Below are 23594 nucleotides of genomic sequence, written 5' to 3'. Positions count from 1 at the left end.
AAGTTAACTATCTTATATGGGATTTTTTATTTTTATTTTTTTATTGGTTTGATGGGTGGACGAGCTCACACCCCACCTGGTGTTAAGTGGTTACTGGAACCCATAGACATATACAACGTAAATGCGCCACCCACCTTGAGATATAAGTTCTAAGGTCTCAAGTATAGTTACAACGGCTGCCCCACCCTTCAAATCGAAACGCATTACTGCTTCACGGCAGAAATAGGCAGGGCGGTGGTACCTATCCGTGCGGACTCACAAGAGGTCCTACCAGCAGTAAAAAAGTTGAGTATCCAGCTGCTATCAGAAAATTACAATTCGAAAACCTACAAAAACAGCCCTAACTTAACAAGCGGTGCGATATTAATCTACCAGTTGTCAGTAAAGTTTGGAACGTTGAAATTTTTAATTACGCTATTGGCGATATCTTTTGAAACTACACCACTAGCTGCGGTGGCGCCGCCCTGGTTAGTCGCGTTACGACGGACTCTTTTCATAAAACAAAGACCGCGCCGTTTTACTTTTATCCCATACCATACTTAATATATCTCTACACTCCATAATATGTTTAAGGCAATTCTAAACATTAAGTTTTGTATGATTGTTTTTGAATGTGGGAACACACTAATAAGTGTGGCAACACAGTTAGTGTGACAACAAAAATTCTGGTCGTACGTACACGTGTTGTACCTTAGAGAAAACAAAAATGACCTTCGCTCTGAATATATCTCTATTGAAGCGACCAGTCCAAAATACAGTCCACGCTCTACACACACCATATTCCGTTACTATTTCACAGCATGGATAAATAGGCCGAATGATATCCAAAGCTCATTGAACCTTGATATAACTAAAGAAAACTCGGTCTGATTCAATTTTTTATTAAACAACCACAGGGTAGTCTTCACTTAAAAGTATTTAACGTAATTTCTTCTAAATGTGCACCAGAAAATGTTACTTTAATCAATAGCATTTACAAAATCTAAGGAACACACGATAATCAACTTTAAGACGATATGTAAAAGGGTGTATTATTACAGTTCTTAATGCGATGTATTTGGCAGATTCACCAGATGACTGAGTGGGCTTGGGCAATACATTAAATTGAACATGATTGAAGTTTCATTATTTTATGATAATAATTTACCCAAAAACCATTACATGTATAGTTTGAATCTAATCGTTGGTTTGTAAAAATAATCTAGGAAAGACAAATATTAATGAAGGTAAGCGCGGAAAAAATCTTACAGCCCACATTTTGGAAAAGTATTTATTTGCAAATTCAAGACGGCAGCAAAAAACTTTTTTTACTATTAAGAAACTGTGATTGAAACTAAATTTAATAGTCATCTATAAGTATAATGATATAAATCCCCAGTCACGAGAAATGCCATTTGTTCTAGTAGTAATTTAAATATTCAAGCCCGCAATGTACAGCGCACAAAACTCTGGGTTCAATAACCGCACAAGAGTTACATCGGTACGTCCTAAAAAAAATCATAAATTTAACAAAAAAAATTGAAAACTAAATAAAAGTCAACATTTAAGGCTCAACAAAAAAACAAACTTCTAAAAATAATAACTGAGTTCACTTAATTTCGATCTTTGGATTCATAAAAATCTTTTAGAAAATCAACATCAAACTAAAACATTTCGAAACTATAATTAAATTTCTATACCTTAATAATACATAATTAAAAAGGCTTACATTCGAAACAAAAAATCAGTGTCTTAATGAGATTCCACTCATGTTGTCTGCTTAATTATTTATATCATAATAAAACCCTCAAAAATAATAATATAATGTAGACCAAAAAAGAAGTTGAAAAAATAATAGCAGTTTTAAAAAAAAACTAATATAAAAAAACGTTGTAGTACAAAGTAACTAAATAGTTGGTTTTATTAAGATTAATAAACAAAAACTGGGATTTATTCCACTTAATATAAAGATATTGGTCTGACATAAAAAGGAAAGGTTAACGTTAGTTAAAAATCAAATAAACCCAGCAACTAAATAGTCGCTAACAAAAAAAAATTACAAGTGAAAAATCGCTAATTTCACATAATTGAAAATTTGCAACTTTTTAGTTGACATAAAATTTAACACGCTTCAAAAAAAACGTCCATTACAAAAATGAAAAAACCGCATCGAGTTAGGAAGGAAACCACTCGAAGGAAACCAAATTATGTAAACTTACCCTATGCTTAACAAAAACAATTTATAAGACGGGTTTTAACCCTGAATCGGCTGGGGTTAAGACCGCGCTTAAAAATCAGTTTTTTTTTAAACTAGACTAGTAAATGCTGAGTAAATTCTTCCATAATTCTGTCGATTCAGTCTTCCTAGAGATCGAGACATTTGGGTAATAACAAAAAAAAATGTGTTTCATAATTTTTTTGATATCTTATATTCATCGCAATGACCAATGAAAGGCTAACTTTAAGACCGTTATCTTAAAAGTCTTTAAATTACATTTTTAATAACAACTAATAATTACATAAAAAAAGGCGTGTAGTCACAGCAAAATATACTTGTAGTTCTTCGATACATATACTTAACATGTTAATTTACTTATTATAAAAAAAATGGATACTTAGTGTTCATTAAGTACAAAAGTTTCAATTATAGTTGTATCAAAACTCGACGATTGTTCAGAATTAGACCGGCCAATTCTGAACTCGACAAAAACACTAGTGTCGTATACCATTAGATTTTACTGCACTCCACATTTTACTGCACTGTTCAGTAACCTGGCAATACCGGGCAACTAATTAATCGCCGACAACAAAACGAACTACGGCATGATTTTGACGAACACTATAATGTGGATATCGTTTAGCTCTGGTTGTCCGACGACCACCTTGGCGGGAGACTTGACCACAAGCTCGCGGTTGATGAGTCGCAAGTTCGCGCTGTTTGGGAACAAGTTCATTTCGGCGAGCGAAAGCTTTAGACAGGTCGTGTCGTTAACGTAAGGCATTCCCTCACCCAGCTGCGGGACTGCGCCCTCCCAGGAGTAGGGCTCCCCTGTCACCTTGTTGTATATTGTCATTCTAGCAATCTTAGTCGCGGTCTCGTCCGTCGACAGAGTCTGAAAGACACGATCAGGCTATACTGGTATTTACTGGTAGTAGGACCTCTTGTGAGTCTGCACGGGTAGGTACCACCGCCCTGCCTATTTCTGACGTTTCGGTTTGAAGGGTGGGGCAGCCGCTGTAACTATACTTGAGACCTTAGAACTTTTATCTCAAGGTGGGCGACGACATTTACGTTGTAGATGTCTATGGGCTCCGGTAATCACTTAACACCAGGCGGGCTGTGAGCTTGTTCACCCAACTAAGCAATAAAAAAAATTGCATTTTTCGTATTAAAAAATTTTTTTGCCCCACCCTTCAAATCGAAACGCATTACTGCTTCACGGCAGAAACAGGCAGGGTGGTGGTACCCACCCGCGCGGACTCATAAGAGGTCCTACCACCAGTAATTACGCAAATTATAATTTTGCGGGTTTCATTTTTATTACACGATGTTATTCCTTCACCGTGGAAGTCAATCGTGAACATTTGTTGAGTACGTATTTCATTAGAAAAATTGGTACCCGCCTGCAGGATTCGAACACCGGTGCATCGCTTCAACACGAATGCGCCGGACGTCTTATCCGTTAGGCCACGATGACTACAAAAATTCAAACCTAACTGCTTCCATACTTACTATGGCAAGCTTAGGCCATTTTTGCGCTGACGGCCTCAATTAGTTATTTGCTAGCCAAGTATATTATAATAAACGGATATCTTTTGACTATCAGTGATTTCTTCCTAACTAAATCTGAAGTTGTGTACGCCACGTTCAGCAGCGCATACAGTGTACTGACGTGCAGGGTCGCCATGAAGCAGTCCGGGTCCCGGTAGCGCGCGCTGACGACGTAGAGCGCGGCGCGGTGTCGCACGACGCGGCACGACCACGCGCGCCGCCGCGCCACGCCGCCCAGCGTGAACGTCACGTTCCACTCGCCGCTCTCGCGCTTGTGGATCTCCGACGAGTGCTCCTGGGTGTTTCGAAGTGAAACTTCTTTAGAATCTTTGTGATTTCAAACTCGATGAAACGAAAGGAAACGAAAAAATAAGCCCATAAACACAAACACATAAATGTATAGGATTCAGCCGGCGAGAGAATGAGATAGAACACATTAGACGTTCTCGGTCTCCTCTTTAGGAGACTCTTCGTAGCATCCCCACTATCGTCTACTAAACATTGTCCATATGTATGCTCTTGTGTAGTGGGATAGTCAGTATATCTATATCTTATTTATAAGTTTCACTTCTACCGTGTGTGACATGCACACATACACACTTTTTCTTTCCTACGTAAGCTGAGAGCCCTGAGAGGCTATTTCAACGTAACCTTAACTAGAAGGTGAGCTCACGAGGCTCAAACCTGACGACGTTGCTAACACGAACCCTAGCAAGAACAGTGCTTCGCAGAATCTATCACCGGATCGGAAACGCGACCCACTGAGAAGATCCGGCGAGGAACTCAGTGGGCTGTGTCTGAGGGTTAATTTACCGGTGCTTGAGGTACCTAAAAGCATCGTTAATGGATCGGGAGGATTCGTAATGACATGCTTTGGGCGACGTCGACGGTTTATCATTCGGTCTACAGGATCGGGTATGTAGTTTCCAGCGGCCACGACAAAAGAGTTCTCATGTCGTGCCGCCTTCTCAAAGTGGCTCCTGGTTTTACAACAAATATTTCTTATATATATTTGTAGCGTGCAACATTCGGTCACACTCGGGCGTCATCGGATGCGATCGGAGTTCCCGAACGCGCAGGCGTCCCGTGACGTCACGCTACGAGATTCACGCGCGTCGATTTAAGTTGAATGTGAAAACGTAATTTTAGTTTTAATTCGTATCTTCCAAATTTTGCTTTATATTATATTTTAATATTTTACACATTATAGTTGTTATTGAAATGGTGTGTTTGACTTTTATATGTTCGGAGTAAAATATCCCTCAAATGCGAAGGACAAATAACAAACCACATACTCACAGGACTATATTGCCAAGACAATGTCGCAAACTTGACCTTAGAACTTATATCTCACGGTGGGTGGCGCATTTACGTCGTAGATGTCTATGGGCTCCAGTAACCACTTAGCACAAGGTGGGCTGTAAGCTCGTCCATCCATCTAAGCAATAAAAAATCAAGCCCATACTTCGATGGTTAGATTGCGTAGAGCAGCACCTCAAAGTTATCAGTATCAAGAACTGAAATGAGAAATCCCTGAATAGAGCAGCCCGGAGAGACAGAGGCCCACCCTGGGCTGTAAGATTTATGATCATGACAGGACTATATTACAAAAATGAAACGACACGCAATGTATCGTGCTTAAAAAAATCATTTACCTTCGCCATCCATTGCGTGTTGCGAAATAACAAATGTTTATTGATTTTTATTATTAGCCTAGCAAATAATTGTAATTTACGTTTATATTAAGCATATGATAGTAACAGGATAAGCTTATAAGCTGTTTCACCTTCTCAATGTGATGCTCCAGCATGAACTTGGGTCCGGCCCACGAGCAGAGCAGGCAAAACATCTTGTCATTCATACCAATCCTCTCCATGTAATCCTGGAAAAAATCCAACTATAATGTTAACTAAAGTAGTAAACTTTAAGTGGTATTAAAACTTAATACAACAATTCATCTAGTACAGGAGTGGCCAACTTGATTAGTACCAAGGTCTACTGTCTACTGACGAAACACTGCGATCTACCAACGACATTTCTTGAAATTTAACGAAACAGTGTATATAGTTCAGTGCACAAATATGTAGTATATTTTCTATTATTAAAAAAAAAAAACTGAAATTATATAATAAAAGAGAACTATTGTGTGGAAGAGGGGATAAATAATGTGACGTAATGGTCATTGACAAATGATACAAGATGAAGATGATGCGTGCAGCAATTGGTGATTACGTTGCGCAGTCTGCTTTATGTATTTATATTTTTTTGTCTTGCCACGATCGACTGAACTAATAGCCATGATCGACCGGTTTAGTATATTATACCCTGATTTAGTATATTATATTGATTGATATAATTATATTGAGGTTTGGACATCAGGTGTAAAAAGGAATGACAGCTTTCAGGCAGTACCAATAAGCTGTGTGAGCACGTTCACTTTAACCCAATCAAAAATAGTACAGTTATCTGTACTAACTTAATATCTTAAGATAAATAGAAATTTGTTTATTTGCTTATGTAAATATCGGTTTTATTAATTTGATTTCCGAAGGCTCAGCATGCTTTTATTAGCTAGGTATGTTTTTATTTATTATGCTTTAGTAAATAGTAATTTTTTTCTTCTAAATATATTTTATTCCGATTGGATAGTTTTCGTGCTTGTAATGTAAAACATCCTAGTGCGGTCATTGACCCTCGCCTTTTATTCGTGTTACATTACGGACTCACAAAAGTCAAAAACTACTTAAAAAAAAGCTTAGACGGAATCACTCATCTGTCTGTCATTCAGTGAAAAGAAAGTATTTTTTTTTAATATATATTATATTTATAAATTTATTACACTATATTTATTAAATCTGCTTTAAAATATTAATTTTAAAAGATATTAAAACCTTTAAATGTTTTTTTCTTATTACATCACAGAGAAAACGGAATTAAGTTTTTAATTGTTTATTCATTCTCAAGTATTTCATATCATTATACATATATGAGTCGACTATTATCAAAGGCGGCAATCTGACTTTTGGACAATGATTGGTAAATCAGAAAAACGAATTATTGACTTTGTATTCCATTGGCAGTCACAAAACTCTTCGGAACGACATCTTAGATAAATAACAGGTTAACTATTAACCTTTATTTAATGCAGGTTTTGAACCGTATTCTTTGAAGGAGACGATTATATTCAAATAAATCTGTATTGACATATCAATAAAAAATTTTTGTCCAAATGTACAGATTGCCGCCTTTGATAATAGACGACTCATATGTACTGAAAAATAATTATTATATTGGTCTTACCCCGTCCTGACTGATGAGCTCCAACGCGTCCTCCACCATTTCAGGTATAGAAGCATTGGCTCCGATATCCTGACAACTCAGCGTTTCAATAGACGACGCAGACGAACTAAGTACTGTAAAATTACATCATGATTAAATCAAAACACCAAAAAGATCTTTATAGAGCAAGCAAATGTTCTAATTCACTACAAGGAAATTGTAAATGTTAATTGATTGATTAAAAATTCTCTATTGCACAAAAATATAATTAGCGCCATGCAGGCATTTTACTGGTGGTAGGACCTCTTGTGAGTTCGCGCAGGTAGGTACCACCGCCCGGGATCTGGACGGGACCTGCAGCACGCAATGATTGCGTGCTGCGGGTCTCGCCTGCGAGGGAGATGCTGGACTTCCACCGGGCGCGTCCGTAGGTGGCGGATCACGGGATCCTCTGGGCGACATTCCCAGAGGTATCGTCCGATCTTTTTCGTTGCAAGGATTCTTAGGTTTAGGTCCTAGGTTTAGGATTAGGTTTAGATATAGGTTAAGGTCCTAGGTTTAGGATTAGGTTAAGGTTTAGGTTTTGGATTAGGATATTTTAGCTAGGCTTTGCAACGAAAGAGATCGGATGACGCGGACCAAATCAGCACTAGGAGGAGCGGAAGGTCGGCGCCCTCCACACTCTTCACTAAGTGAAGAGTGCTCCTTCTGGAGAGTGCAGCTTCCGATGGCACCGGTTTGCCGGCATGCCGTGAGCGGTGACACCCTGTGCCCCGTTGTCGTGGAAGTGAGCCGGCGTTGCATGTCTGTGACTGCTGGCCGCTGGTTGCCATGTCCCCGGCTTCGGCTACAGGGGAGCGCCCCTCAGATATGGGGGGTACCGGTTCGCCGGCGTGGCTCCGTGGTTGCTCGTTTCGAGCGTCGGGCGGTGGTCTACCGAGTTGCCCTGGGCATTCGGTGGGCGACCGGCCAACCCGTAATCCCCACTGAGTGGGGGGCGGTGACCGCTGCCGCAAGGCACGGGGTCGCGAGGACGTAAACCTCTATAAAAAATACCCCAATCCCAAGCTCCGATGCCTGGCGAAGGGATGAATGGCTGGAGGGAGTTCAGTCCCAAGGGCATCACTCGATCCCAGGGGACCAAACCCCTGGTTAAATAACAAAGGAAAAAAAAATGAAAATGGACAATTGCAAACAGATATTACCCCAGGAGGGTACCTCTCGCTCAGCGGGAGGAGAATCCCTCCGTGCCTCTGAGCAATCGGAGGCACGCTGCCCCTCGTATTCTGGGGGGGGCAACAATTGCCAAGAGGAAGGCGGCGGCAGCACGAGCCGCGAAAGGGAGAGGATACCACTCGTGCACCCCGAGCGCTGTGACAGTGCGCTCTCACTGCGCTCGACCCAAAGCTCCGCAAGGGGCTGCGTGTCAAGCGGTCGGGAGTCGCCACTTTTCGTCCACGACAGCGCCGGACTTTTCGTCAGTCGGAACCAGGCTGACCCGAGAGCTCGAAGGAAGCGGAAGTCGGTCAAACGACCGGCGGCTCCCGCTCCCTCCGAGTCCTCGGAGGTGGAACCCGCACCTGCCAAGTTCCTGGCAGTCGAGGAAGGGCTGGTGAATGCTACGGCGTTACCCCCCATAGGATGCGGACCTGCACGAAATTTGACGGTGACCTACGGCGAACCGGTTGTCACCACCCCGGTGCGGACCAGTGCCTCCCGCCGTAGAGATACAGCTCATGTGAGGGAAGGTGAGGTTGAGCGACTATCCCGCTCCCTCGTCAAAGAAATGGAGGCTACGGATCCACGGGGGACATTCGTAGTCTCGAAGGAGATTGTCTCCGCGGTGGCGACCAAATCGGGCTCGTTGAAGGGCACATATGTGCAAGCCCTGAACCGCGTGGCCACCGCCGTGGAGACACGACTGGACGATCTCCTAAAACGGACAAGCACGGACGAAGTGATTAGCCTGCGGTTGCAAATGGAGCAACTGCAGGCACTATACACTTCCGTCCAAGTAGAAAACGCGGAGCTTCGTGCGGAGAGTGCTCGGGTGCGGGAGGAGATGGCCAGGATGCGTGTGGTCCTTGACGATGTCGTGGGATGCCAAGGCAGCTCGGCCTCTCCGCCACCCGTGCCCTCACAGCAGGAAGCAACGGATAAAGACCGCGAGATAGAGGAATTAAAGAGGTGTCTCGCGATAATGGAGGCCCGCACGTTTACGGTGGAACGCGCAAGGCCTCCACTGGCGCACGAGCGGCCTGTGCCCACAAATGCGACAGCGACCGCAGTTGTACCAGCGCCCACGGGGGCTGCAGCCAAGGTGCGTATGGCACCCGCCACACGAACGGTGCGCAGCTCTCGTGCACCGGCTAAGCCCGCTGGACGACGAACGCCCGCCCAGCCCACGAGGCCCCAAGCCGCTGCTTCTGCCCCGCCCCAGGCCGCTGCTTCTGCCCCGCCCCAGCCTGCCAAGGTGGGGCCTGGCAGAAGCCGCAAAAAGCGAGAGAGGGGCGTGAATGCCGCTGAGACGGCGCCGATCCCCCAGCCCCGCCCATTACCTCCTGCTCCGTCCAACATGGATGAAGCCTGGAACACGGTGGTGAGGCGGGGGCGAAGGAAGGCTGCAGCGCCAAGCACCCGAACCACCCCTGCGGTCGCCTCCCCTCAAGCAATGGGTCGAGCGACGACTGGGGGAGGGAGAAAAGGGCGCAAGGTGAAGAAACCGCGCGCCCCACGGTCGGCAGCGGTCGTATTAGAACTGCTGCCGGCTGGCAAGGAAAAGGGCCTCACCTATGGGGAGGTGATGGCTCGGGCGCGCGGTAGCGTCGACGTTGACGCCATAGGTGTGGAAGGGGGACTCCGAGTCCGGCAGACGGCCAGCGGGGCTCGGCTGTTGGTATGTCCTAGTGCTGACTCCGGCGCGGCCGCAGACAGACTGGCAGCCCGGCTTCGCGAAATTCTGCCGGACCCGGAAGTGGTGCGCATAGATAGGCCTGTCAAGATGGCGGAAGTCAAAGTGACGGGCCTGGATGAATGTGCCACTAAGGAGGAAGTGGCCGCCGCTATTGCGTCGCAGGGCAACTGCGCCCGCGCACAAGTGAAGGTGGGGGAGCCTCGGAGTTGTTACTCTGGATCTTTCACTGTGTGGGCGCGTTGCCCTGTGCAGGTGGCCACTCTTTTGGCCACGCCTCCACAAGGTCGGCCCGCCGACTCGCCGGGGAGGCTGCGCGTGGGCTGGGTGATAGCCCACGTGCAGTTGCAGGAGGCACGTCCATGGCGATGCCTCCGGTGTTTTGGCACCGGTCACGGCCTCGCCAAGTGCCCATCGGCTGTGGATCGCAGCGGACTTTGCTTCCGTTGCGGTCAGGCTGGGCACAAGGCAGCCTCTTGCAGCGCCGCCACGCCACACTGCGTGTTGTGCGACGCGGCGAAGCGGCGGGCCGATCATCGAGCTGGAGGCCCGGCCTGCTGTTCCGCCCCCTCATCCACAAAGAGGCGGCGTGGCGGGAAAAAAGAGAAGAAAAAGGCAGAGAGAGAGCCGGCTGCACGTGAAGCAGCCGGCCCGTCAGTTCCCGCCGCGGCCGTCGAGCCGCAAGGCGGGACGGAAGACGAGGGAGCGATGGATGTGACACCTCAATAATGGGTCACGTCCATCGCTTCCTCCAAGCGAATGTGAACCACTCCGCCAGGGCGCAGGATCTCCTCGTCCACACCATGGCGGAGTGGTTCATCGACATCGCGATCGTCGCGGAGCCATACTTTGTACCTCCCGACCGGGAGGATTCCTGGGCCGGAGATGTCGATGGCTCTGTGGCGATCGTGATGCGACAGTCGGCGGCGTTACCCCCCCTTGGTATGGTGGCCAAGGGACCCGGGTACGTCGTAGTTAGGGTCGACGAAACCGTCGTGATCGGGGTGTACTTCTCTCCGAACAGGAGTCTCGCCGAGTTCGAGCAGTTTCTGGGTGGGCTCGAGGCGTTGATCCATCGCTTCGAGTCTCGCCCGTTGATACTGGCGGGGGACCTCAACGCCAAATGTACGGCGTGGGGTTCCCCTCGCACGGACTCACGCGGCGAGTTCCTGTCGGAGTGGGCCTTCGCGACCGGCCTCTGTCTTTTGAACAGAGGTTCGGTCGCGACCTGCGTGCGGTGGAATGGGGAATCACACGTGGACGTCTCGTTTGCGTCCTCATCCGCCGCGCGCCGTATCCTTGGCTGGCGTGTCCTCGAGGGGGCGGAGACGCTCTCGGACCATCGGTTTGTCCGATTCGAGCTCTCTGCTTCCAGCTCGTTGAACGCGCCGGCTGAAGACGCCCGCGGCGAGGAGGAGCTCCCGCGTAGCGCTCCCCGATCATTCCCACGATGGGCACTGAAGCGCCTGAACAAGGTGCTCGCGGTGGAGGCGGCCACAGTGGCCGCGTGGGCGCCGATGCCCGCGCGTCTAGTGGACGTGGAGTCGGAGGCCGACTGGTTCCGGGGTACAATGCGTCGCGTCTGCGATGCTTCGATGCCCCGGATCAGCGGTCGCGCTCCACGTGGTGGTGCGTATTGGTGGACGCCCGAGATCGCGCTCCTCCGAGAGGAGTGCGTGCGGGCGCGCCGCCGAAGCGCCCGCCACCGCCGTCGCCGCCTTCGCGATGCGGACTTCGCGGAGGTAGCGGCCCGCCTGCATGCCGACTGCCGTCAGAAGCAGGAGGCACTGCGGCGGGTCATCGGCGAGGCCAAGTCTCAGAGCATGAAGACGCTCCTAGAGACGCTCGACCAGGATCCCTGGGGGCGCCCGTACCAAACGGTCCGCAAGAAATTGCGGCCGTGGGCGCTCCCGGTGACAGAGCGTCTCCAGCCTCAGCAGCTGCGGGAGATTGTCTCCGGACTGTTCCCGCGGATGGAGAGGGACTTCGAGCCCCCCTCCATGGGCGCGCCGCCACGGGGTGATATGAGCGGTGATGCCCCTGCTGAGGTGGTCCCTCCGAGCATCTCGGAGGAGGAGATTCGTGCGGCCGTGTCGAGGATGCGGAGGAAGGACGCGGCCCCCGGCCCTGACGGTGTTCATGGTCGGGTCTGGGATTTGGCCTTCGGTGCCCTTGGGGACCGGCTCGTGCGGCTCTTTGAAGCCTGCCTCGAGTCGGGACGGTTTCCGAAACAGTGGAAGACGGGCAGACTTGTTTTGCTGAGGAAGGAGGGACGCCCTGCAGACTCACCTGCGGGGTACCGTCCAATCGTATTGCTGGACGAGGCGGGAAAACTGCTCGAGCGAGTGGTGGCCGCCCGCATCGTCCAGCACTTGGCGGGGGTGGGTCCCGATCTGTCAACGGAGCAGTTCGGATTCAGGGAGGGCCGCTCGACCATCGACGCGGTGATGCGCGTGCGCGCCCTCTCTGATGAGGCTGTCGGCCGGGGCGGGGTTGCACTGGCGGTGTCCCTGGACATCGCCAATGCGTTCAACACCCTGCCCTGGTCGGTGATCGCAGGGGCGCTGGAGTATCACGGCGTCCCTGCGTATCTCCGTCGGCTGATCGGGTCCTACCTCGAGGACAGGTCGGTCATGTGCACCGAGCACGGTGGGGCGGTGCTCCGCTTCCCCGTCGAGCGCGGTGTCCCACAGGGGTCGGTCCTTGGCCCTCTCTTGTGGAACATCGGCTACGACTGGGTCCTGCGGGGTGCCCTTAGCGCTCCTCTCCCGGGTCTAAGCGTAGTTTGTTACGCGGACGACACCTTGGTCGTGGCCCGGGGTAGGGACTTGCGCGAGTCTGCCCGTCTTTCCTGCGCGGGGGTGGCCTTCGTCGTCGGCAGGATCCGAAGGCTGGGTCTGGAGGTGGCGTTCGATAAATCCCAGGCCCTGTTGTTCCACGGGGCCCGGAGAGCGCCGCCTCAGGGGGCCCACCTCGTGATCGGAGGCGTTCGCGTCGAGATCGAGGCGACCGGGTTGCGGTACCTCGGCCTCGTACTTGACGGTCGTTGGAGCTTCCGTGCTCACTTCGAAAGATTGGGTCCCCGACTGATGGCAGCCGCCGGCTCGCTGAGTCGGCTGTTGCCGAACGTCGGGGGTCCCGACATGGTGGTGCGCCGCCTCTACACGGGGGTGGTGCGGTCAATGGCACTGTACGGGGCGCCCGTATGGTGCCACGCCCTGACCCGTGACAACGTCGCAGCGTTGCGACGTCCGCAGCGTGCGATTGCGGTCAGGGCGGTTCGTGGGTACCGCACCGTCTCGTTCGAGGCGGCGTGCGTGCTCGCCGGGACGCCTCCCTGGGACCTGGAAGCGGAGGCGCTTGCTGCGGATTACGCGTGGCGATGTGATCTCCGCTCCAGGGGGGAGCCGCGTCCCGGCGCGGCGGAAGTTCGAGCGCGGAAACTTCAATCTCGGCGTGCCGTGCTCGAGGCGTGGTCTCGCCGCCTGGCGGACCCCGCCTACGGGCGACGGACCGTCGAGGCGATCCGCCCGGTCCTCTCGGACTGGGTGAATCGCGACCGCGGACGTCTCACCTTCCGAGCGACGCAGGTGCTCACGGGACACGGCTGTTTCGGTCGCTACCTGCACCTCGTCGCCCGGAGGGAGCCGACGCCGAAGTGCCACCATTGCAGTGGCTGCAACGAGGACACGGCGGAGCACACGCTCGCGTGCTGCCCCGCTTTCGCGGAGCAGCGCCGCGTCCTCGTTGCAAAAATAGGACCGGACTTGTCGCTTCCGACCGTCGTGGCTGCGATGCTCGGGAACGATGAGTCCTGGCAGGCGATGCTCGACTTCTGCGAGTCCACCATCTCGCAGAAGGAGGCGGCGGAACGGGAGAGGGAGAACTCTTCCTCCCTCTCGGCGCCGTGCCGCCGCCGTCGAGCCGGGGGTCGGAGGAGGGCGTTTGTCCAGCTCCGGCCCCTATGAGGAGGCAGTCTCCTCCCGGTGATGGTCACGGGGCGACCTAAGGGGGCTGAGACTGCGCCGCACGCTACCGTCACTCTAGCGCGCTGGCACCAGGAGGACGGGACGACGCGTCGGCGGCTGCGGACTGCGATGCGGTCCGCATTTTCGTCGTCGCTGTCGTCGCCGAACATACTGTGGAAGAGCAACCCGGTCGGCGGTGTATCGCGTTCCGACCCGGCAGGCTGGTTCTGGCCCAGCGGGGTATCCCGGAACACCAGCGGCATCGCCCGGGCGGCCTGAAGGGCCGCCGTACCGCGGAGACTGACGTCGTTGGTCGTCGACTATCGCCTCGACGACCCGTCGGTCGGGCGTCCTCGGGGTGGCGCCGCGTGTCCGGTTGTAGTGTTGACCGCGGGAACCCCCCTACTCTGACCGGGTTTTGACCCCGGACGGAGATCGGACGCCGGGTGTAAGAGTGCAGGGGAGTCGTTTAGTGGGTGGGCCCTAAATTCCTTGGGCCCGCGGTCTGCTCTCAACACCTGCAGATCGTAGAGTCTCACATACCCCGCGCGCCCCCTAGGCGCGGGGACCTCGTAGGAGGTTCGGCCCTCGGCCCGGAAAAAAAAAAAAAAAAAAGGTAGGTACCACCGCCCCTGCCAATTTCTGTCGTGAAGCAGTAATGCGTTTCGGTTTGAAGGGTGGGGCAGCCGTTGTAACTATACTGAGACCTTAAACTTGTATCTCGAGGTGGGTAGCGCATTTACGTTGTAGATGTCTATGGGCTCCAGTAAACACTTAACACCAGGTGGGCTGTGAGCTCGTCCACCCATCTAAGCTATTAAAAAAAAACAACAACAAAAACAACATACTATCTATACCACCGTACATCCGTACTACCTGGAGCCACTGCGTTCATCCACAGTGTGTTTCCAAAGATCTTTTTTGCCATGTACCATCCGGCTTTGGAATTAGTTTCCCTCCAAGGTGCTTCCCGAGCACTATGACTTATCCTTCTTCAAACGAGGCTTGTGGAGAGTATTAAGCGGTAGGCAGCGGCTTGGCTCTGCCTCTGGCATTGCTGAAGTCCATGGGCGACGGTAACCACTCACAATCAGGTGGGCCGTATGCTCGTCTGTCTACACGGGAAATAAAAAACAAACAACAAAGCAAACAATATCTTACTAACTATTAAATCCATTGCTACAGAGTTGTACATTTTCAGCTGCGTGTGTGAGCTACCAGAGAAACTCAAACATTATTCATCGAATGAATTATTTATTTACTAGAAGCAGTTTGCACAGACTTATATCGACTATACCATATATAGACTATTTTCATTGCCCTTGTAGACGGATGAGCATACGGCCCACCTGATGGTGAGTGGTTACCATCGCCCATGGACTTCATCAATGCCAGGGGTAAGGCCCAGCCGCTTCCTACCGTTATTATTTGGATGGACGATATTATACAAGGTCAAAACAAAACTTATAAAATCAACATACCCTCATTACAATCAAAATTCGTTCCAGCGAATGAAGTTGCGTTGTCTCTCTCTTGCATTCTCGGCTCCAATATATTCTGGTATGCATTATCTCGATCGTAAGCTGAAAATTAATGCACTAGTATCACCTGAGGAGTTAGAGCAATTCGTATGGCTAGGCATGCCTTAATATTTACATTATTTAACTGTCTTCAATGCATCAGGAAAGATGGACGATAATAACTTTTTTGACGTTAAATGGTTACCGGAGCCCATAGAAATCAGCGACTTAAATGCCGTCACCCACTGGCATGCTCAGTGTGGGATGGTTAGTTACCAGATGAACCGATGACCTGTTGAGAATCCCTGGGTCTCGTTGTATGAAGATGGCAACGGACCGGCCGCACTGGACATCAATTGGAGCGGCCTATGGTCATCAGTGGACAGGCTGAGGTGATAGTCATCACTACGTGAATTCCATCACACCTTGTGTATGAGATTGAGTCACAAATGTATAGTATAACTGTATCAGCATTCAAATGCAAAACCCGTTAGTGTTTAGCTACTGAAATAGGCAGCGTGGTGAACCCTACTAGTGGTACCCTCGCGTTTATTCTAGATCATCAACCTCCACAAGCTGATTTCTATCGTGATACATTGCTTGCTGGGCTTAAGGGAATATAAATATCAGGATCTATACAATCTGCCTTAGTTTCTGAGAGTTTAGCTACACCCTGTATGTTTTATTTTGGGTCTGATTTATTTACAATGATATCGACGCTTGAAGGGCAAACGTGACTAAGCGACACTGCGTGAACTTTACAGTAGACTAATTTAAAATTGAAATAAATATAAAATATACCTGAGAAATATCTGAAAAAAATTCTATTTTAACGAATATAGCTGTAGGATTGAAATGATTTTAATGACCTAGAAATATATATTTTTTGCGCATCGAATATGGTTATTGTCTATCATTTATGTACAAAGCAGTTATTGTCGCTTGGTCACGTTTGTCTTTCAAGCGTCGATATTAAATACACGGTGGATACTTGAGGTTCAATCAATAATCCGAGACAATATCAATAATCCGAGACTGACAATCAAAACAGTATGGTTTTTTTTTTGTATTAACCCATCAAATATCCACCTTATTATTAACAACTCAACTGTACGGATTTTGACAGAAATGAAACAGATGATGAAGTTTAAAAGCAAACAAAATCAAGGTATTATATAAATACAAACTTACAAGCGCAAAACTCTTTGTAGCCAGCGATAGTGGGGTGCTGTGAGCTGTAAGCCAGTCGTGCAAGCGAAGCGGTTAGTGCAAACATACATTGAAAAACAATTACAAAACACTTTTGAAGTCACAAACAATGTCAGGCCATATCGTGATCATGAAAAACAAACTTTAAAGTATTAAAAATGAAACAAACTGTAAAGTTTCTAAATCTTATGGAAGATTTTTGAAGATGCAGAGAAGACTGGCAACTTAACATAATTGCTAGAGATGTGGCAAATAATTGGCTAAATAATTGATGTTTTTTCGTTTACTTTGTCCGAACAGTCAGCCATCAAATATGTCTATTATAATATGTATATTCATCATTTCTACATCTTCTAGAATCAGAAAAGTGGATATTCGACCCTCGTTAATTTTGTAAAGATGCTTCTCTAGTATGGAAGAGTCTTATATGAGAGGGAGTAAGAGCCTCAGGTGTCTGAGCCCAATGTTATGTAGTCTGTCAGCTTTGCTTATATTGTTTTATTAAAATTGAACATTTTTATTTCATTCTTGAAGTATTCAAAATTAATGTTTGTATTTAAATAAATATCTTTCACTATGAATTTCCTTAAAAGCTCAGCAATGGCTCTAACGATTATAAATAAGAGAACATAAAATTGAAAATCAGAGATACATAAATATATTCTAGACAAGCCATGTTCTTTTTCCACAAGCAAAATGAGTAATATGAAGTAGCAAGCGGATCTCTCATCTATATAAATAGCTGCAGACACATGCCTGACTGTTTAAAAATGAGTATACTCACGGGGTGGTTATTGTAGGTGTACTGAACACGCATTGTGTTTTAGCTGTGGCACTGTGGACCGGGTTCAGGGGATGATTCGTTATGAATTGGTTCTTGAAATTGTATAGGTTCTCCAATAAAGATATGCCCGATTGACTCACTGCCGATGTGTAAATCGGTGATGTGGCTGTAATTGAAAAACATTCAATAATATTCATTGCATTTTCAGTGTTAGCTGTAGTTCACGAACATCAGCCTTGAAACAACAATAATGAAATTGGTTTCTATTATGTGTTATTATTTAACTAGCTGAGTCCCGCGATGTTACCCGCGGGTATTGTCGTATCGCGGGTGATGCCGCGGGGCGAAGCTAGTCTAAAATAAGTAGCCTAGGTTACTCCTTATATGCAAGCTTATCTTGAAAATGTCGTAAGCCAGCTTCAGGCATCTGTCAACTATCTGGCGCTGTATGATGGCTACCCGCCACATATGTACCTACAAAAAAATTTGATGCTACACCCAAGACCCCGGAATCTATGAATACTAATATTTCTAAAAGATATCGAACTTTAGTTAGAATATTGTAGCTTGTCCTGTTTCAATAATTTAGGAGCTCATAACTCTTGTGTAACTGTAGATTTTAACTTTCTTGAAAAAATTTAAGATCTTGAAAGGCTCATTGGCCTAAGCAAAATTGGTACTAAGATCATTTATTGCAGTAATCTGATTAACCGGTTACAGAAGACCATCATTATGATGACATGGTGGTAGGACATCTTGTGAGTCCGCGCGGGTGGGTACCACCACCCTGCCTATTTCTGCCGTGAAGCAGTAATGCGTTTCGGTTTGAAGGGTGGGCAGCCGTTGTAACTATACTGAGATCTTAGAACTTATATCTCAAGGTGGATGGCGCATTTACGTTGTAGATGTCTATGGGCTCCAGTAACCACTTAACACCAGGTGGGCTGTGAGCTCGTCCACTCATCTAAGCAATAAAAAATAAAAATAAACTATGTTGAGACAAATTGTGACTTCTTAAAAGATTTGCTACAAAACATGGACTACAGCAATTATAATCTCTCGAATGACGTACTTCTTTCCGAATCTTCACTGACTTGCACGTAAATAGGCTGCATCAAATTCTTCTGCTGATCACTATTGAATTTGCTGAACACTTCTGTGATCCGAGGCAAGCCTTTATGCATCTCAGTACAGAAATTATCTTTTGATTCCGTTGTAATTTTCTGATAGTACTCAATATTTGTAAGCTCACTCTGACTTGCCGAATTTTCCAATAGTGCATCGATATCATAAAAATTCTCTGCTGTCTGTACCTCATCACAGTTCAATGATAATTGTTCGATTTTCATGTTATCACTACGTTTTACCAATGACATTTCTGTGTATCTATATCCTTTCTCGCATTTTTGGGTTAATGACTTTTGAACTAGTGCATTTAATCTTGACATTTTACCATCTCTGCTCGTGATATTGACAGTGGGCGATAGAGGTGTTCTCTGACCGCTAAGAACCGAAATACTGTTGGCTCTTTTCATTTTTCCTGGTTGCGGTGATCTCTGTAAATAAATGCAAATTTCAAGGAATGAGACTTACAATGTGTAATATAATCGAATTTATTGGTTACCTGTACACTGTAGACTCTATTGGGTTAGTAAATTTGTTTAAACAAAGTAAAGGGTTATCGAGTTTATTAACTCTTTGACTGCTGTGTATGTTACTGGTGCCATATATGGCGCACTGAAGTAACAATTTTTTATTATGCACTAGCTGACCAGGCAGACTTCGTAGTGCCTCAATCGATAAATAAAATACCTAAACTTTTGTATACAATAAACTTAAAACAAACAAAAGGAATTCGTCCGACGGGGGACACATCAAAGGGAAAACAAAATTGTTATTTTTGTTTAATTCCAAGCATTTTCATATTTATCTACCTTTTAAACCTTCTCTGGACTTCCACAAATAATTCAAGACCAAAATTAGCCAAATCGGTCCAGCCATTCTCGAGTTTTAGCAAGACTAACGAACAGCAATTCATTTTTATATATATAGATAACTTTCTACTATACTAAACGAGATTGAGGTACCCATACTGACTAAATGAATTCTAAGTTACTATATAGAAATTCTTACCATATTAGAATAAAACGGCATCATCTGACTATTGGAATCCATACTTGGATCAGAGGTGCTTTTCAATACAGCTGTAAGATTGAACTTTGGATGTCTACCATCTTGACTGACAATATTGATCCTTGTTGCTTTAGCATTTTCACCTTTAATTATGCCTATTACTGTGTTGTTCATGTTGAAAATCCTGTAATTCGGTCTACTGAAACTGCGTAGCACTCGGTCACTTTGAAAGGTCTTTATAGATGGTGAGGATTTGAAACGGTCTATTGAATTATGTTCCCTGCTGTAAGTCATTACCGCTTTGCGATTCGGACTTCGTTTTAAGAGTTTCGGTGTTGATGAGATTGGTGGAGAACTGTTGCTGGTCGAGGATATTTCTGCGCCCTGAAAAATATCACATAATTTTTTTATTGAATGGTCACCCTAATTCGATGACCCACAAACAATATCTTTAATTCGTTTATGAGTTCAAAACTTGATTTGGTATATATACATTGTTTATTGGTAATGGCAAAATAATTGCATACAAGTTGTTAATTATTAAAATAATTGACCTCTATGTTATGTTTTCTTTTCCTGATATTTAATAACTTATATTATCCACTACAATATTTTAATGTACTTTTGCTTTTTACAACATTGTTAAGCTTTTGTCCAGTGTCAAGGGAAAATATCTTGGTCGGTCATTGTTTCCCCTATCTACCTATTCTACCATTATAAAAGATTAATTAAAGTCCACAGATTGGTGCAACAATTAGGAATTTTAATTATGCACCAGTAAAAAATACTTCTTGCATCATTTAATTATACTTCTACCATTGTATATTTTTGAAATTTTGTTTAATATGCATTTTTATCTTGTTTCTTTGAAGAATTGAGGGAGATTTTTTTTCGAAAATTCTTTCGGTGTAGATACTGGGCGTACTGATGGTTTAATGTGTACATATTGACATCAGGTCATGGTCATCAAGGTAGGTCATGGTAAGTATTTATGATTAATCGGTCTTGGCTTAATCTGCTAACGATGCTAATGTCCAATTAAAAATTCTATTTTATTTCTTACTAGACATGCTTCCTAAAGAAAGAACATTTTCATTGTCTAGAATAGTGAACAAGCTCAAGGCCCATTTGGTGTGAAGTGGTTAGCAAAGCCAGTATTACAATGTGAGTTTAAAATGTAGTTTTGAAACTACAAAAACATGATGAAACAACAAGCAGAATTAAAAATTAAAATTTCCTTTTATATCTTGATGAACATGGTCTAGGTTTAAGTAATTAAATTTATTCATTGTAATTATCATTCATGCATGTACAAATTTCAAGTCTATCGCATGCATTGATGTTGACGAAAATTTTGTAAAAACATTTCATTTTATGAATTGATATGGCAATGTAATTAAAGCAAATGCAGGTTTTATCAGCATTCACATTCACAATAAAACTTTGTGCTTTTACATGAGAAATATTGTATCCACATCTATGATACAAATAAATAAATATTTACTAACAGTCACGCCACATTAACTGGTCCCGTGATAAGTTCGTAAAGAACTTGTGTTACAGGTACCAGATAACGGAAATAAATATAAGATTTTTATTATACACATATACATATTTAATATACATCCATAACCCTGGAAAAGACATTTATATTTATCATACAAATATCTTCCCTTGGCGAGATTCGAACCCGCGACCCCCTTGTGCAGTGACCATGTCACTTACCACTACACCAGACGGCCGTTGATACAAACCTTTAGCAATACCCTGCAGTGCGGACGTGTCATTGGAACAGTGTTTCTTATAGAATAAAAAAAAAAACACTCTTCAATTTACCTGCACAGAGTTCTTTCTGATCTTTCCCTTTTTAGCTTTTGAGAGCTGAATTCTCTCCTGTTTAACGCGTTGCACGATCTCATTGAGTTCATTTGAACTTTTAAATTTTTTTGCTATTATCAATTCAATGAGGTATTTTTTCTGTAACAACATATTTAAGTTATAAAAAAGATTTTGTTTTAATTTGACAAAAGCATCAATTAAAATTACTAATAATCTTTGTTAAAAAGTGGGAGCAAATCAAAATTTGAAAATAAAATAATACCAATAATGCATGTGATTTTTGATATCTACTCAATTCTTGTAAATTACAGCTTTTAGCAAAAATACTTAGAAATACTCATGGCGTTAGTTGGATGCTCCTTGATTTGAATATTTTATAGTTTAGAAAGTTTTTTTTGAAACTTTGTTGAAAGTGATATATTAAGTATAATTTGTAGGCAGCTGCTTGGCTCTGCCCCTGGCATTGCTAAAGTCCATGGGCGACGGTAACCACTCACCATCAGGTGGATCGTATGCTCGTCTGCCTACAAGGGCAATAAAAAAAAAAAAATTCAGACTGAAAATCAATGATGTAATTTACTAAGTAAATAATATAAAAATGCGGAAAATAATATTGTCGGGAAACAAATAAATGATTCCCGATAAGACTACGAAATGCATACTGCAATTACCTACATAAATAACAAATATTATTTGTGTAATTATTTCTTTACTACAAACTTATACATGTAAGTCCGACTAAGTATGAAATTACTGATATATTTTGTTACTGCAAAATAGTCCTAAGGAACTGTATGCGGAATAATCTCAATTAGTAATTAGGTACAAGTTACTGTTGTTCTTGAAACTTCGAAGAATATTATACTATGTTAGAGAGTGGACTGACATAATAATCGTAGAAGTAAGTTTTATTTACCTTAACATTAGACGGTAAATGCATTGATTTAGCCATTTGTTGAAGATTTCTATAGCTTTTATTAAGAAGGGATATTTCGGAAAATTTATGTTGGTCGTCCATTTTCAACGATACAGCGATTACCGTGTTGAATCTTGTGTAGCATCTCGAACGTAATTAATGTTAATAACTACCCGCATTATCCTTCAGTTTTCTTCTTTTTGGCAAAGTAGGTAAGTTTAGTAATTTGTCATTATTTGATTTAAATATTCGCGACCAGTAAAATTGTTGCCCGACTAATATTGTTTTTTTTAAAGGAATTTTATGACTTGGTAACTAAGACTTTTAGGCCAAGTCTTATTTTAATTTATGTTCTTATTTTTATGAAAAATGAAATGAAGATGATTAATTTGAGACATTAATCAACTGGGATGAAATATAATCTCAGTAAAATCGTGGTCATTTACTGAGAATTTTTCAGTGGACTTTTTGGAGGATCCCGAAAAGTTACGTCCAGCGGTTTTTTTTCATTTTTCCACATTTGTGCACTTTCACAGATATTAAACAGTTAATAAACCACCGTTATTATACATTTAAACCCGAAGAAACACTAAATAGACAAAATAAAACAAATCACACTACTTCACTCCTCGCGTTCCCGCCAAAAAGTCATTAATATTGTTAAAACACATTTTTAATTCTACAGCTGATACCTGACAAAGTTTACAGACAAATACTAGATTTAGAGGTCAAACGTCCCCAACTGCATCGCTTTGGGATAGAAGATCTTACTTGATCGAATCTTTTTCCTTGGCTAGAGTATTATTCACAACGCCCTCCACACCGCCAGAAACAAGAATGGATGGAGAAAGATCGTGCGTGCGAAGGTGATACAAAAGGGTGGTCACGACCCTCAGCAATGAGGAATACGACGACGCAAGGAGGAGAGTATTATTTTGTCGAAGCTTTATTTTAGTATACAAATTTTGAATTTCATGATATTGTTATTTAATTTAAAGATAATTGCTAATTAAAAAGAATTTATAAATAATAATTAAGATAATTGAAAATTTTAAATGATTGTTAATTAATGTTACCTAATTAAAAAATTATGATAATTTAGTTATATTTTGTAGTAATTGAGATTAATAAATATTGTTATTTATAACTATAGATAATTAATATTTATAACTCTTTTACAATTAAAAATAATTGCGAAATTAATGATAATAGTTGTTAATATATGTTACAAATTAATACGATTGATGATACGACGAAAATTAATAATTAAAGATAATTGACAAT

At 44.6% G+C, this 23594-nt stretch overlaps 1 protein-coding gene across 1 annotated transcript; it reads right to left on the bottom strand.

Annotated features, from left to right (window-relative positions):
* Positions 1-867: 867 nt before the first annotated feature.
* LOC114243352 (uncharacterized) lies at positions 868-23142 on the bottom strand. The gene is made up of 11 exons (XM_028174808.2): positions 22311-23142; positions 21392-21532; positions 19556-19939; positions 18495-18978; positions 17423-17588; positions 16621-16664; positions 15391-15492; positions 7052-7164; positions 5538-5633; positions 3873-4046; positions 868-3092 (listed from the first exon to the last, which is right to left on the bottom strand). The coding sequence occupies exons 1-11, from the start codon at positions 22410-22412 to the stop codon at positions 2796-2798; spliced, it is 2103 nt and encodes a 700-aa protein (XP_028030609.2). The 5' UTR covers positions 22413-23142; the 3' UTR covers positions 868-2795.
* Between the last annotated feature and the right edge of the window lie 452 nt (positions 23143-23594).

Source organism: Bombyx mandarina, chromosome 28, assembly GCF_030267445.1.
Source record: "Bombyx mandarina strain Sakado chromosome 28, ASM3026744v2".
Classification (NCBI taxonomy): domain Eukaryota; kingdom Metazoa; phylum Arthropoda; class Insecta; order Lepidoptera; family Bombycidae; genus Bombyx; species Bombyx mandarina.
The sequence above is the reverse complement of the archived record's forward strand: the minus strand, read 5'-3'. Positions and strand labels throughout refer to the sequence as shown.